This window comes from Onychomys torridus, chromosome 7 (assembly GCF_903995425.1).
Source record: "Onychomys torridus chromosome 7, mOncTor1.1, whole genome shotgun sequence".
NCBI lineage: Eukaryota > Metazoa > Chordata > Mammalia > Rodentia > Cricetidae > Onychomys > Onychomys torridus.
In genome coordinates, this window is record NC_050449.1 from 54,327,217 (window position 1) to 54,341,612 (window position 14,396).

Genomic DNA, 14,396 nt, shown 5'->3' on the forward strand with positions numbered 1-14,396 from the left:
AATTTTTCAAAAATGCCATTCAATTTGGCTCACACTGATTATTTTGATTGTGTTCAAAGCATGTAATAGACATTATTATATCTGAACATGATATAATACGTAGTTTTTAAAAATAGGGCTTGAAAATTATACACCAATATTATCACAACTGTACCTTTCATTTTTTAGTGATTGTTTAGTGACCTTAAGTATCCAGTCTGTACTCAGACTCCTGAAATAATTGATTGACTCGAGGACTGATGTTCTCTTGTGTGTTTGGCTGTTAGATTCCCCCATGTCCCTTTCAATCTACCCACTTCCATCTTTCTTTCTTGCTGTATTTTTTTTTTTAGATTTTATTTTATGTGTATGAGTGTTTTGCCTGCATGTATGCATGTGTACCATGTGTGTACAGTGCCCTTGGAGGCCAGAAGAGGGTGTCAGATCCCCTAGCACTGGAGCTCCAGTTGTGAGCTGCCACATGGGTGCTGGGAATTGAGCCCAGGTCCTCTGTAAGAGCAACAAGTGCTCTTAACCACTGAACCATCTCTCCAGCCCTTTATTGCTGTTTTTTTAAGAAGCCATGATTTCCCCTATGCTAGACATTTCTTTTTCTTTTTGTTAATTTTTATTTCTGCATACCACATGATACATCTATGGTTTATTATATTCCACTTTCTCCTTGTATTTCATGTAAAAGATTAGTTCCAAAGGTTTGGATAGATTTTTATTTTTAAATTTCTGCTTCGCCTACCTCAAAGGTGGTGTGCTGGTCCACCAGAAGATGTGACTACCTTTGTGTGATGTCAGCTAATCACTAAGGATCCTGGCCCAGAGACATTGACTGAGTAAAGATTGAGAAGAAAGTTTCTTTTCTGTCCACAGAACTCTTATACAGATAATTTAAGGGCTCAGTTGGGAGAGTGTTTGCCTGGCATGCAGGGGGCCTGAGTTAGAACCCCAGTACCCCGCAAGGTGGGCATGGCAGCACACACTTACAGCCCCAGTACTAGGTAGGTGGAGGCAGGAGGGTCAGAGGTTTAAGTCATGTATGCTCTAGAGTTCCAGGCCAGCCTGGGCTATGTGAGACCCTGTCTCCCAAGAACAGAACAAATAAAAACCAGATCAACTTGGTCAGTGAGTTGGCTGCCCTGGGGTGATGATGACATAGGAAAGAAGGAAGAAACCCTTGAATTGTTTTCTTTTGACTTTTTTGTTCATTTTGAACGGACTTTTCCTGTGTTTAGTGTAACTGACCAATCCCTTCCACTTTGGCTATCACACCCTCCAGTCTCTCAAGCTTTTCCAGTGCATCCAGTCTTGGGTTTGTGCAGACTTTCCCACTGCTGTCTTTGCTTGTAGTCGAGGGACCTGAGGCTCAGATGTTAACTGCTTGCTGGTGCACACAGCAGGCCAGCAGGCGGGTCGGGTAGCAAGCTGGGCTCTGAGCTCAGGCTTGGACCTGAGCTCTGCCTTAAACCACTGCTCAGAGTGTTTCTGGGAGGCCCAGCGAGGTCTGCCAAGCCAGACCAAAGGTGGATGGCCCAGGAACTGAGGACTGGAAGAATCTTTGGTTGAGGGAAGGACCCACTGGCAACCAGCTGAGCCACCCCCAGCTTCCTGCTGCTTCGGGGCAGTACAGATCCTGCCTAGTTAATGGGGAGTGTGGGAGAGAGAGGATTTGGACTGGAATTCTTCCCACCCTGGAGAGGAACCCAGGGGCTCCCAGATTACTTATTTCAAAGTCAGTTTCATGCCTTCAAGACAGAGAACAAAGACCTCTGCTGTGTAGTAGAGTTGGAGAGGCCTTGGGGGAGGTGGGCGGGGGGGGGGGGGGGGTGTAGGATATAGTGATAGGGATGCCTGCAGTTTGAAGAAGGGTCCCTCGAACCAGCTAGAGGAGTGGGGTGGAGTGATGGAGTGTGCTCAGATACAGGGCTCTGTGAGGTCTCTGGGGACAGGACATTTTGAGAGTCACCTGAGTAGAAGCGAGGGAGAATACCCTACCAGGTCCAGGAGCAGCAGAGTCTACTCTGGTTCTTAGGGAGCCACTGTGAAGAGGGCTGGGATGGTGATGTCTGGGCAGCCATCTGCATGAGGGCACACAGCCCATCTCCTAAGCTGAGGGCCCCTATGTGACTCTGGAAAGCCCTTCCAGCCCCTCCTCTTCTTTTATTTTATTTTTTTTCTGCCTTTGCTGACCTATTTATTTCTAGAAAGAATGTGCTTTTTTTTGTTAGCCCACAGGCAGGATCTGGGTTCCAGCCCAGATCTCCCCTGAAAGAGTGACTAGGCTGGACGGAGTCTCTGGGGCCATGTGATGCCCTGGTGTCTCATTGCCGCGATCTGGGAGGAAAACACCTCATTGTTTTCAAAAGAATTCATCGGGATGACCATATGTGCTTTATAATTAGAATATGGGCCTCATGGTTTACATTGTAACCAGAGGGAACCGGTTCTTTGTTAGAACTCTTGCAGCATTTTCAATAGGCAATGTGATCTGTGGTGGGGCAGTCACCTCCTTCCTCTAAGCTGTGCTTGGAATGTGGCACATTTCCACCAGGCAGTTTTCCTGAATATGTCTTTTTCGAGAATATGTAAATTGTTCTCATGCTGTTGTGATATGTAGAACACAGCAAACACATACACACACATACACAGACACAGGAGACACACACACATCACCACCACCACCACCACCCTGGGCTGGAGGAGGGAGCAGCCTAGGATGTGGAGAATCTTGGTATTAATGGGGTCCGAGTACAGAGGGCTTGTGCCTTTCCCTCCCCACATAGCTGTGTTTATAATGAAGCTCGGCTTTGGGATGGGTTTACTGCCTTCAGTTTTAATCAGTTGATTTCACTGTGTTTTGCTTTTATCTCCAGATCATTTGACTTTCCGCTGATACAGTGTGTACTCATTCTGACAGGCAGGGAGGGCACTTAGCTTGGAACTGCAGAGTGCTGAGTTAAATTTAAATTTTTAAAATAAAACGGGGGGCAGTCTCACTTCACCATGGTGCTCTCTTGGCAGTGCCCCCCACCCTTCTTGTTTGACACGTGAGGAGACAGGCTGGCAGCAGTTGTAAGCTGAAACCTGGTGGTATGCAGAGCAAGCCTGCCAGGGGTACTAACCTCCAAAGTGAGTTTGAGTGTGTGTGTGAGCATGCATGTTTCCTTAAATGAAAGCATGACACATCTGCTTTAAATAGAATTGTATATCCTGTTTGTCTAGGCTAGGAAAACTCCATGATAGATGACCCTAAGATGGAAACCAGCTTCAAATACTGTTTTGTTGAAGAACCAGATTTGTCTGTGCACCTCCTGGTCACCTCGTCACACACTTGCACTGATCTGTACTGACGTGGTCTGCACGTTCGTTTCACAATGCGCTTGAGTCATTTTCCCAGGAGGCCTGGGTTTGGTTACTCAGAGGGAAGGCATGCATTGACAACAAGTTCTCCGTCCCTTTCTATCACCCAGCTGTCAGGTCCTATGGAATCTAAAATAGAACTATGCTAATGGTTCCAGGCCACACACTGTTGACTGGTCACTCCGGAGGTGGCCAGTCTCGGGCACAGCAGCGTCTAGGCTGCTGCATGGATGAAGCAGGATGTGGGGTGTCTTCCAGTGGGGTCCCTGAAAGGGGACGACTGTGAAAAGTCAGCTGCTCACAAGAGAGGAAGAAAGAGGAGGAGTTAGGTACCTGACTCCGGCAGCGTCCAGTCCTGGCAGTAAGGAGGAGAGGTTTTCAGCGTTAGGAAAGTGGAGAAGGATCCGGAAGATGAAGAAAAGAAGTCTGGAGATTCAAGCTACGTGCAGCCCAGCATGTGAGGGGACAAGTCCCTTTCGTGGAGTTTGCAGACGAGATTTGTAACTTAACGCAGGATCGGTCACGAATCAGAAGCCTGGCTACGATGAACTGTTGGCTCTCTTGCACTCCTAAGCACACAGTAGGTATCTTGTGGAACAAAGGTCTGCACACAGGCTTCCCGTGTGCTTTTACCGTGTCCTGTTTTATTAACGACAGTCTCTGTGCTGATGATTTTCTTTCTGGTTTTCCAAAGTATTAACAGCAGCTGACATAAGCTTTTGTTTTTCTGGGCTTTCAAAGCACAAGATAGACTGTTAGTAACTGTTAACTGACATTGGGCCGGAACTGGAAATGGTGCTTGATGAAGTCGGACTAACATGAAACTTTAATCACACTGAATTATCTTTCTTTCTTCTGTGAAAACTTTCCTTGGGAGTTTGCAGTGGTTTGTGGGCTGTGCATAGCTTTTTTCTACCCAGCAAGTTTCCTTGGGGAACAGGGCTGTTTTAAATCTCAGGATAAACTAATCAGTTTAGGGCAGGTATTTGCGTGCTAAGTGTGACCTAATCCTTCGGCATTTGACAGCCCAGTGTCTCTTCTGTCGAAATCCACTGCTGTTCCCCTAACTGGGGCTAGGCTGTTTGGCTCTGAAGTGAGAGGGAGGTGATGGCTAAGCTGTAGTTTAGGTTTTGAGTGGGGAGGTAGGCTTGATTGACATGTTGGCAGTTTGGACTTTGGAAGTTGGAGGAGATGGGTTGATCACTAAATTCAACCTTAATACATCATTTCTGAAGTCTGTAGGTGCCAACAAGGGTCTGTTAAAATAAACCTCAGGAGTGAGTTAGAAATTGAATTTTCACATCTGTCTTCCAATTCAATCTTTTCATTTTCTCTTTTAAGTACTTCATGAACCAATTGGTAGACTTTACCATAGAAATTTAGGAAGTTGGTAATTTTTTTTTTCTTGTTAATCATTCAGAGGGTTTTGTGGGCAAAGGATTGATTGACTTTGCTGATTATGTGAGAATGCTCAGATCTTGTAGCGTACAGAAATACCATGCATGGATTTAGCATGGAAGTTAGCGGTGATTTAATGTAACATTCGATTACAGTTTTAAAAACTTTCTGTGTGCATGCACGAGAGTGTGTGGAAGGCAGGACAACTTGTCTTCTCCTTCTACCTTGTGGATGTGGGGATCAAACTCGGGCTGTCAGACTTGGTGGCAAGCACCATTAGTCTCTGAGCCATCTCTCCAGCCTCAAGGTGATATTTTAAAGGTTAAGTCTTATGTGCTTAAAAACATGCATTTCATCACCCAATATTAACTCTTTCTTGGTCTCCTAAATGTTATACCATACCCACACTTATTTATCAGCATAGATGTTTATAGTTTCTTTTTAAAGATAATTTATTTTTATTTTATGTACATTGGTGTTTTACCTATGTGTATGTCTGCATGAGAGTGTTAGATCCTCTGGAACTGGACAGTTGAGAGCCATCATGTGGGTGCTGGGAATTGAACCTTGGTCCTCTGGAAGAGCAGCCAGTGCTCTTAACCACTGAGCCATCTCTCCAGCCCCAGATGTTTATATTTTCATTCCATGCTCTGGTACATCTCTGTATTGAGAAAAGATCCAAGTTATTGAGCTGAGAGCTGAAAACCTTACCCTTCACTGCTGCTCTGTCTTTCCTCTCCGCAAGAGACCTACTTCCTGTGTTCTCCTCATCACTGCCTGTCTGTACAGACCTCCATGTCTTCAATGGTTGGTATTGAGATTAAAGGTGTGTGTCGCCATGCTGGCTGTATCCTTGAACACACAGAGATCCTGCCTAGCTCTGCCTCCCAAGTGCTGGGATTAAAGGCATTCACTACCATCATCCAGCTTCTGCTATGGCTTGCTCTGACCCCAAGGCAACTTTATTAATATACAAATAAAATCACATTTCAGTACAAATAAAGTATCACCACATTATTGGCCTCATGGTATGCCCTGTGATCAAAGCTAATATAAGCATGATGTGATTGAAATATATAGTGTATATATTCCTCCTGTGTTTGAAATTACCTCCGTCTTCCTTTTAAGTATGTATGTGCTGAGTTTTTGCAAAAGTACAAAACCTGCTGGCAATGATGCATGCCAGTTAACAGGATAGTGAACACCTAAAACATACTTTTTCTCATTAGTTTAAGGTAAATAGACTTCTTATGAGTCATGTATTTGGGAAGGTTTTATATACCTTTAATTCTAGCACTCAGGAGTTAGAAGCAGATGGATCCCTGTGAATTCTAGGCCAGCCTGGGCTACATAGAGAAACTCTGTCTCCAATAAGTTAGTAAATAAGTAAGTTAACAATGTGCTATTCTGGTGAAACACAGCAGAGAGAAAGAAATTTGGGGTATAGCTGGAAATGGACTGGTGCACTCTGTGGGGCCTTCCCCCCATTTCTTTCCCTTCCTTTGGGAGAGCTGACTAACGTGGTATGCCGTGTTTCCTTTATCTTTTTTTTTTTTTTTCGTAGCATTCAGCAGAGTGGAATAAATACGATGACCGATTGATGAAAGCTGCTGAAAGGGGGGATGTGGAGAAAGTGGCCTCCATCCTTGCCAAAAAGGGCGTCCATCCAGGCAAGCTAGATGTGGAAGGCAGATCGGCGTGAGTATTGACTGCCCTGTCACTGAGGCCTGGGTAGAGAGCCTTGGGCTCCAAATACTCCTATGAATTGTGGCTATTCCTGTTGTGATTTTAAAAGTCTGAATCAGAATGGTTTAGATTGCCCCCCATTTAAAAAGTCTCCAGTGTCCAGCTGCTTAGGTAATGCTCAGCCTGTGGTATCGGGGATATTTTAATTGACAGACTTTTCTTCAGTCCTTATATTTGATCTTGGAAGCAGCTGAGTAGAGCAGGAAAAAGTCTGCAGAACTACAGTAGCTTGGTCTGACCTCAGGAGTCCCTGAGCTGGGAGATGGGCGCCCAGCCTTCTGCCTTTGACACATTCTGTAAAGGATTCCAAGCCTCAGTTTGAGTTTTTAATTCCGATCGTTAGTTTCAACAAGACTGAGCAGAGCAGCAAGGATATATGGAATACCTAGTGTGCCTTGGGCAGACCCGGTTAGGGAGCCCACCCTCTCCATGTTTGAGTGAACTGTCCCCCAGCTTGCTATATGCCTCTAAGCCAGATCTCTCCCTTCCCAGACCTGCACCTTTTCCCTCTGGCTAAGGAATAGAAGCAGCTGGGTTAAAGGGTAGATCCTGATTCTGTTAAGACTCTATGGCCACTCTGCAGCCTTAGCTGGGAGCCTTTCCAGCAGCACAGGTGAAAAGTCCCGTTTCCTGAAGTCCCTGTCTCAGCCTTGCAGGGGTTTTGTTTTGTTTGTTTGTTTGTTTTTTCTTTCAAAATCTTATAATTGGAAGCCAATGCTAAATATAGAAGTGAATATTAGGAAGTTAATCATTAATATTTGATGTAGATTATGGCTTTGGAATGTATAATATTTCAGTAAAGCAAAATATGACTGCAGATTCAGAAGGTTTTAACAGCAATAAAGCTTGAAATTTTGGCTTGACAGCCAGTTTTATCCAGCAGCATCCTGGTTTTTTTTGTTTGCTTGTTTTAGCTGAGACCAGGTCACTCCTGACTTCACCAAGATGTAGATCAGGCTGGCCTTGAACGCCCAGAGATTTGCCTGCCTCAGGCTCCTGAGCATTGAGGCTAAAGGCATGCGCCACTATGTTCTTTAACTGCAGGAAATAAGTTGTTATTTTTAGTTCTTTTTTTATTTTCTTTAATTTTATTCTATTTGCTATGGCTCAGGGTACAGATGGTAAATGTAATCTCTACCAAGGAGTATCTTTCTAGTTTCCTTCCCCAATGCTAAGATGTTGAGTGGTGACACCCTAAGTGCAGCCATATTCCTTTCAGTGTTTAGGATGCTTGCTAATGTCTACCGGGCTTTCTTTGGTCAGAAGCTCAGTCCTGAGATTGTCTATACTGACTGAGCTATATGGAATCGCTGTCGCTGGTGAACGCTTGAGTCCTATTAGTCTTCCAGGTCTTTGTAGGAAGGAGCCTTCTTCCTGGTACTCACAGGGCAAAATGTTTCCCTTTTCATTAATATGTATTCTTTCTTTCTTTTTTTTTTTTTTGCGGGGGGGGGGGGGGGGTAGGGTGGTGGTTTTTGTGCGGCAGGGTTTCTCTGTGCAGTTTTGGTGCCTGTCCTGGATCTTGCTGTGTAGCCCAGGCTGGGCTCGAACTCACAGAGATCTGCCTGGCTCTGCCTCCCCTAGTGCTGGGATTAAAGGTGTGCGCCACCACTGCCCGGCTTGTATATTCTTTCTTAATGAAAGCATTTTGTATTTATTTAGTGTGTGTTACAGATATATTATGGAAAGTGGCAAAACAATTTTAATTATAAATTTTTATTTTCAACTTTGCAATTTTAAAAGACAATTTTATTTTGAAAATATTTTGTTTTTAATTTTTATTTTTGGAAATATTTAATTTATTTATGTGTATATGTGTGTGTGTGTGCCCCAAATGTATGTATGTGCGCCACAGGAATACAGGAGCCCATAGAGGTAGAAAAGTGCATTGGATTCCCTGTAACTGGAGGTACAGACAGTTGTGAGCCACCATATAGTGCTAGGAAGAGAGCTGGGTCTTCTACAAGAGCATCCAGTGTTCTTAACCACAAAGCTATCTCTTTAGTCCCAAGATTTTGAAATTCTATTATGAAAAAACAAAAAAACAAAAAACCAAAACCAACCAACCAAACAAAAAACCAGTACTTGAATTCATTGTGGTTCCATAAAGGAGCTGGGGATGGCAGTGGTAGACACTAAGCTCAGTGGGTAGGAATATCCATGTCACTGGGCAGTGGTAGCGCACACCTTTAATCCCAACCCTTGGGAGGCAGAGGCAGGTGGATCTCTGTGAGTTCGAGGCCAGCCTGGTCTATGGAGCAAGTTCCAGGACAACCAGAGCTGTTATACAGAGAAACCCTGTCTCCAAAAAACAAACAAGAAAATCAAAAACCAAAAAACAAAAAAGAATATCCATGTTAGGCAACACACAACCTCCCGTTACTCTAGCTCCAGGGGATCCAATACCCTCTTCTGACTGACCTCCAGATACCCTCAAGTACATGGACTTACACACACACACATACACACAGATATACACACATAGACATATATACAGACATACACACAGAGACATATATACACATGGACACACACAACACATATTTAAAAAGAAGAGGTTCTCTTAGTGGTAAAGGAATATTTCTGTGAAGTGCTTTTTCTCATGCTTCACATCCAGCCTATGTTTCTGTGACTGACATGTCTTCTTCCTGAAGCATGCCTGCTATTTCTGGTTTGGCAGCATAGGCAGTGCTTGGGGATTAGCAGGGATTCCTGCTCTCTCATGCACTGTCTGTGTCGAGTTGGCTATTTTGAAGACCACAGTCTTCCACAGTTTGTGAGCTGCGGAGTGAAAACAAGCCACCCCGAACTGGGGTTTCCTAAGGCCTAACCTTAGGAGGTTAAGGACCTTAGTGTGGAGGAGGTGCTGCCACCCCCAAAGGGCACATAGTGTTGACTGCTTCCAAGTCTCCAGGAGACTAAATGATGCCCATGGCCCAGATGTGTTTGTCCTGTTCAAATGGAGAAGGAATTTGTCTTTGACTCCTCTTTTCCTTTGTCTAGTTTAAGCTGAATGTAGCCCTGCTATCCTTCGGAAGGCTCGGTCTCTAGTTTGCATCTCACCTGTCATGTGACAAGAGTCACATGATGACCCCATATCTGGAAGTGAATTTGCAAGCTACTCCGGATTTTGTCTCTGGGCGTTTTACTTAGCAGGCATTTGAGCGTGTGACTTCTGACACTGGGCAGAAGGTAAAGCAGGATCAACGCTGCTTTTAGTGAGATTTAGTGAGAAGAGACTCGCAGGCCACAGAGAGAATCAGTAGTGGATTGAGATGGCGTACAGATGCAGTCTTAAGCACTTAAATGCTTAGCATCAGCTTGTCTTTTTAACAAAAGGTTTTATTTTATATGTATGCGTGTATGTATACACACATGTAAATGGGAGCCCTTGAGGCCCTGTCTAGCACCTTCACAGGCCTGACTTACCTTGTCTGGGAGTTTGGTCAATGAGGCCTGCTGGTGTGCAGCTTTAGTCACAGGGCAGAATCCAGTGTTTACATTAGTCACTGTTGGAGGGAGAAGGCATGGGTTAGGCTGATAATTCTGAAGAGAGTCTTCGATCTGCTTTGGTCTTAAACCCTCTTCTATAACTTTATTTTTGGGCAGTTCCAATATATTTTATTTTCATTATTATTTTTTTGGGGGTAGGGGTTTCTCTGTGTAGTTTTGGTGCTGGTCCTGGATCTCGCTCTGTAGACCAGGCTGGCCTTGAACTCATAGATCCGCCTGGCTCTGCATCCCGAGTGCTGGGATTAAAGGTGTGCGCCACCACCGCCCAGCACTCTACCACTGAGTTAAATCCCCAGCCCCAATATATTTTAAATCAAACAAAATAACCTCATAAAATATTTCAGTATGGGTGCTAGGAAAATAGCTTAGTGAATAAATACTGCCACCCAAACACGAAGACCAGAGTTCTCATCCCTGAACTCATGGAAATCCTGGGTATATCTGGTGGCCTGCCTATCATTTCCTGGGCTCTGGCTCAGAAAGTAGAGACAAGTGGTCCCTAGGCAGGCTGGCTGGTCAGAGCAGCCTTCTCAGCAAATCCGGGCTCAAATGAGAGACCCTGACTCCCTGAGTAAGGCAGAGCCTGATCAAGGAAGGCTCCCAAAGTCAGTCTTGGGCTTCCATGTACACACACACACACACACACACACACACACACACACACACACTCACTCACCACAGTCATACGCACATGTCAAAAAAAAGCAAAAGGAAAAATTCCAGTGTGCTTTTATTCAATTCCCAGCACCAGGGGCTTTGATAGAAATAATTAATAAATTACAGGGCTAATGATATAATAACAATAACATTTTCTCTTATTAAAACTGTTGAACAGTAAAATATTTCATGCTAAGGAGTTATTTCTAGAATGCCTTGGTTTGTTTTATGAATCAGAATTTTAGGCATTTCAGATTTGGAAACTAAAAAACATTCTATCTGTAAAGGCAACCTAGCAGAGCAAAGCCTTTGTGTCACACTGTGCGTGCGCATGTGCGTGTGTTAAATAAAGGATGATGTTGATAGAACATTTGTTTCTAAATGTGCATGGGTATTTTGCCTGCATGTATGTCTGTGTACCACATGCATGCCTGGTACCCTAGGAGGCTACCATTAGAGGGTGTTGAATCCCCTGGGACTGAGTTACAGACAGTTGTGAGCTGCCGTATGGATGCTAGGAATTGAACCCAGGTCCTCTGGAAGGGCAACCATGCCCTTAACCACTGAGCCATCTGTAGCTCCCTGGACTTTTAAATTCCCTTTGTTAGTGTCTATGGCACTAACAGGTATTCTCTCCCATTTAGCTTCCATGTCGTGGCATCCAAAGGGAACCTGGAGTGTCTGAACGCCATCCTTACACACGGCATTGACGTGGCAACCAGTGACAGTGCAGGTACGCTTCCCCCATGGAGAGGCTGCCAGCGGTGTCCATTATTAACCCCTCCCCTCCCTCCACCCTTTCTCCCTCCCTCTGTCCTCCTCTCTTCCTTCCCTTTGTTGCTAAAGATTGAGCCCAGGGCCTTTCATGTGCTGGCCATGCACTCTACCAGTAGTTATACCCCCAGCCACTCCTCATGTTCTAGACCAGACCTAACTATAACTTAAAAAGTGAAATCCTGAAGGTTCTGTTTTAGTTTATTTCTTTACTTACTATGTATTTTTTAGATTTATTTTATGTGTATATATTGTGTACCTGGCTGTGTGTATGTGCACCATGTGAGTGCAGTACTTGTAGGGGCCAGAAGTGGGTGTAAGATCCCCCTGGAGCTGGCTGTGAGCTGCCTGATGTGGTTGCTGGGAACTGAACCCATGTCCTCTGCAAGAGTGGCACGTGCTCTTTACCCTGGGTGCCATCTCTCCGGCCCCAAGTTTCTGAGCTGAGGAACATTTACTGTGGATGTCACTGTAGGAGAGGTCAAGAGCAGGGCTTTAGGGTGGAAGGCGGTAGACCTGTCATATAGTGCTGGTCCTAAGATGCTCAATTTCAGAGACGTTTACAGGACTGTTCCATTTATATTCACATCCTGTGCCGTGTCCTCTCTGTGGTGAGGTTGTTTGTTGTTCGGTTGGGCGTCTTATGTGCTGGATAAACAGCAGCCTCAAAGCAGCAGCAGCCCCCAGGGGAGATAGTAACAGTGACAGCTGATGTTTCTGTAACATCTGGGCTGTTGCTCTGCATTCCCTTTGTGCTTTACACACGTCACCCATGTTAATTCATCTTGCCCTCACCTCAGCCAGCAATGATGGAAGTCACTGAGCTGTCAGTCACTTGCCCCTGGCCCTGCAAGAGACAGTGTGCATAGGGAGCCTGTCCTGGGTTCACCTGGTGTATCACAAGTGGGGTTTGTAGACAGTTGGGATCTATTTTTTAACTTGCCTCTTGCTTACATTCTCTCTCTCTGAATCTCATTGCTGAGTGTGCACATTCAAGGTAAACATGCAAATATTTGAACACAGCTGTTGGTATTTCTTCAGTGAGAGCATTAGATTTTGATTAATTAGGATAACCATTGTTAGTTTGCTAGAACTCACTTTTATATATTTATCATTTGTATGAGCAAGTGTGTGTAAGTTAGCCCTCACAGGTAGAGGTCAGAGGTCAAAAGCAGGAGTTGATTCTCTCCTTCCACCATGTGGATCCTGAGGATGGAACTCAGGTCATCCGGCTGGGTGGTAAGGCCTCTACCCACTGAACCTTCTTGCCAACCCTCCGAGCTACATCTGCAGCTTGTATACTGAAATGTGAAAATGTCCCATCTGCTGGACTAAGGATGTGTGGATGCAGTTGGCTCCGCTCTATCAGGGCCTACTTACAGACCAAGGCTCTCTGTGCTTTGTGTTAGAATCTGGGGAAATGTCTGGCTTACCTAAACTCACAGAAAACTGTGTGCAGGTTGAAAGCCTATGTATTTGTCAGCCCAGGATAGTCAGAATGTAATTTCTTTTCTAGCCAATGTGCTTGCAAAAGTAAACTGCACATTAAGATATTTGTGACATTGGAAAAAAATCTGAAGAGCATTACAGATTGGACATTGGTGTAGCCTAGTGAACCTTATGCCTTTCACCATCTAAGTGAGATGTATGTGTAAGGAAATACAGTTAGGAGGGGCCACAGGATAGTTTAGTGGACAAAGGTGCTTGCCACCAAGCTTGAAGACCTGAGTTTGATTCCACACATGGCCCCACATGGTGAATGAAGAGAACCGACTACCATAGTTGTCCTCTGACCTCTGCACACTTGCTGTGGTCCATGGCTACCTCCACCCACATATAATGACAGAGAGAGAGAGAGAGAGAGAGAGAGAGAGAGAGAGAGAGAGAGAGGGAATGAGAACGAACCCAATGTTCTTTGCAGGGTCGTCATCTTTGGAACTCGGTCTCTCACACTGAAGGCCTCCATCCCCACTCCCCCCCAAGCCTCTTGAGCATTTCCTTTACAAGGCACACTTTGGGGCCCACGAGATGATAACGTACTTGTTCCAAGCCCACTGTCCTGACTCAGAGTCCCAAGACCCCAGAAAGAGACTACCAACTCCTTCAAGCTGTCCTCTTACTTCCACACTCTCAACATGGCACATGCACACCTCTCCTCAACTAAATACAAATATGAATATATGTAATAACATTTTTAATCTTCAAACATTTTAATATACATTTAAACTCATTGTATTTGAACTAGTAGTCTGGTCTTTAGAGACATGGTCTCATAAGCAGCACTGAGGTTTAGCTGAAGCTGACAAATGAGAGAAAACTGTCTTGGGGAATCAACTTCTAAACATCCTCCATTTTCTAAGTCTGTACCAGCTAGCCAGAAATGTTAAGTGAAGTCTGGGAATTTCTTTTCCTTCTGATAATGTCTTACTTGCTTTTTAAAAGTATTTATTTATTTATTTTATTTATGTGGATTTGTGTTTTTTATTTTATGTGGATTGATGTTTTACCTGCATGTATGACTGTGCATCATGTGCATGCAATACCTGTGGTGGCCAGAAAGGGGCATCAGATTTCCTTGGGACTGGAATTATATATGATTGGAGTCACCATGTGGGTGCTGGGAATTGAACCCAGGTCCTCTGCAAGAGCAGCAAGCTCTTAACCACTGAGACATCTTCAGTCTCTCTCTCTCTCTCTCTCACACACACACTATATATATATGTGTGTGTGTGTGTGTGTGTATGCATATATACATACACACACACACACACACACACACACACACACCCCTTCCCTGTGCTACTGTGTACTGCTGTGTCTCGGGCACTGCCCTCAGTGCTGGAGGACAGACTCCCTACCCAAAGGGAACTTGCAGGATTCATTTTTCTTGCTGCCTTCAGCGTTTTTGTGTGCATGTACTATATTATACATTACTAAAATGTCAATCATCTTAGGAA

General features: G+C 44.5%; 1 protein-coding gene across 2 annotated transcripts in view; it reads left to right on the plus strand.

Annotated features, from left to right (window-relative positions):
* The window catches only part of Uaca (uveal autoantigen with coiled-coil domains and ankyrin repeats), a 91,070-nt gene that overhangs the window by 45,620 nt on the left and 31,054 nt on the right, over positions 1 to 14,396 (plus strand). The window contains exons 1-3 of one of the 2 annotated variants that reach the window (XM_036194246.1): positions 3,480 to 3,931; positions 6,314 to 6,447; positions 11,310 to 11,398. In XM_036194246.1, the coding sequence (XP_036050139.1) occupies positions 3,896 to 3,931; positions 6,314 to 6,447; positions 11,310 to 11,398 (259 nt within the window). In that variant the 5' untranslated portion in view covers positions 3,480 to 3,895. Of the gene's footprint in view, positions 1 to 3,479; positions 3,932 to 6,313; positions 6,448 to 11,309; positions 11,399 to 14,396 lie in introns of those variants that run through there. The other variant, XM_036194245.1, reaches the window with a different exon arrangement.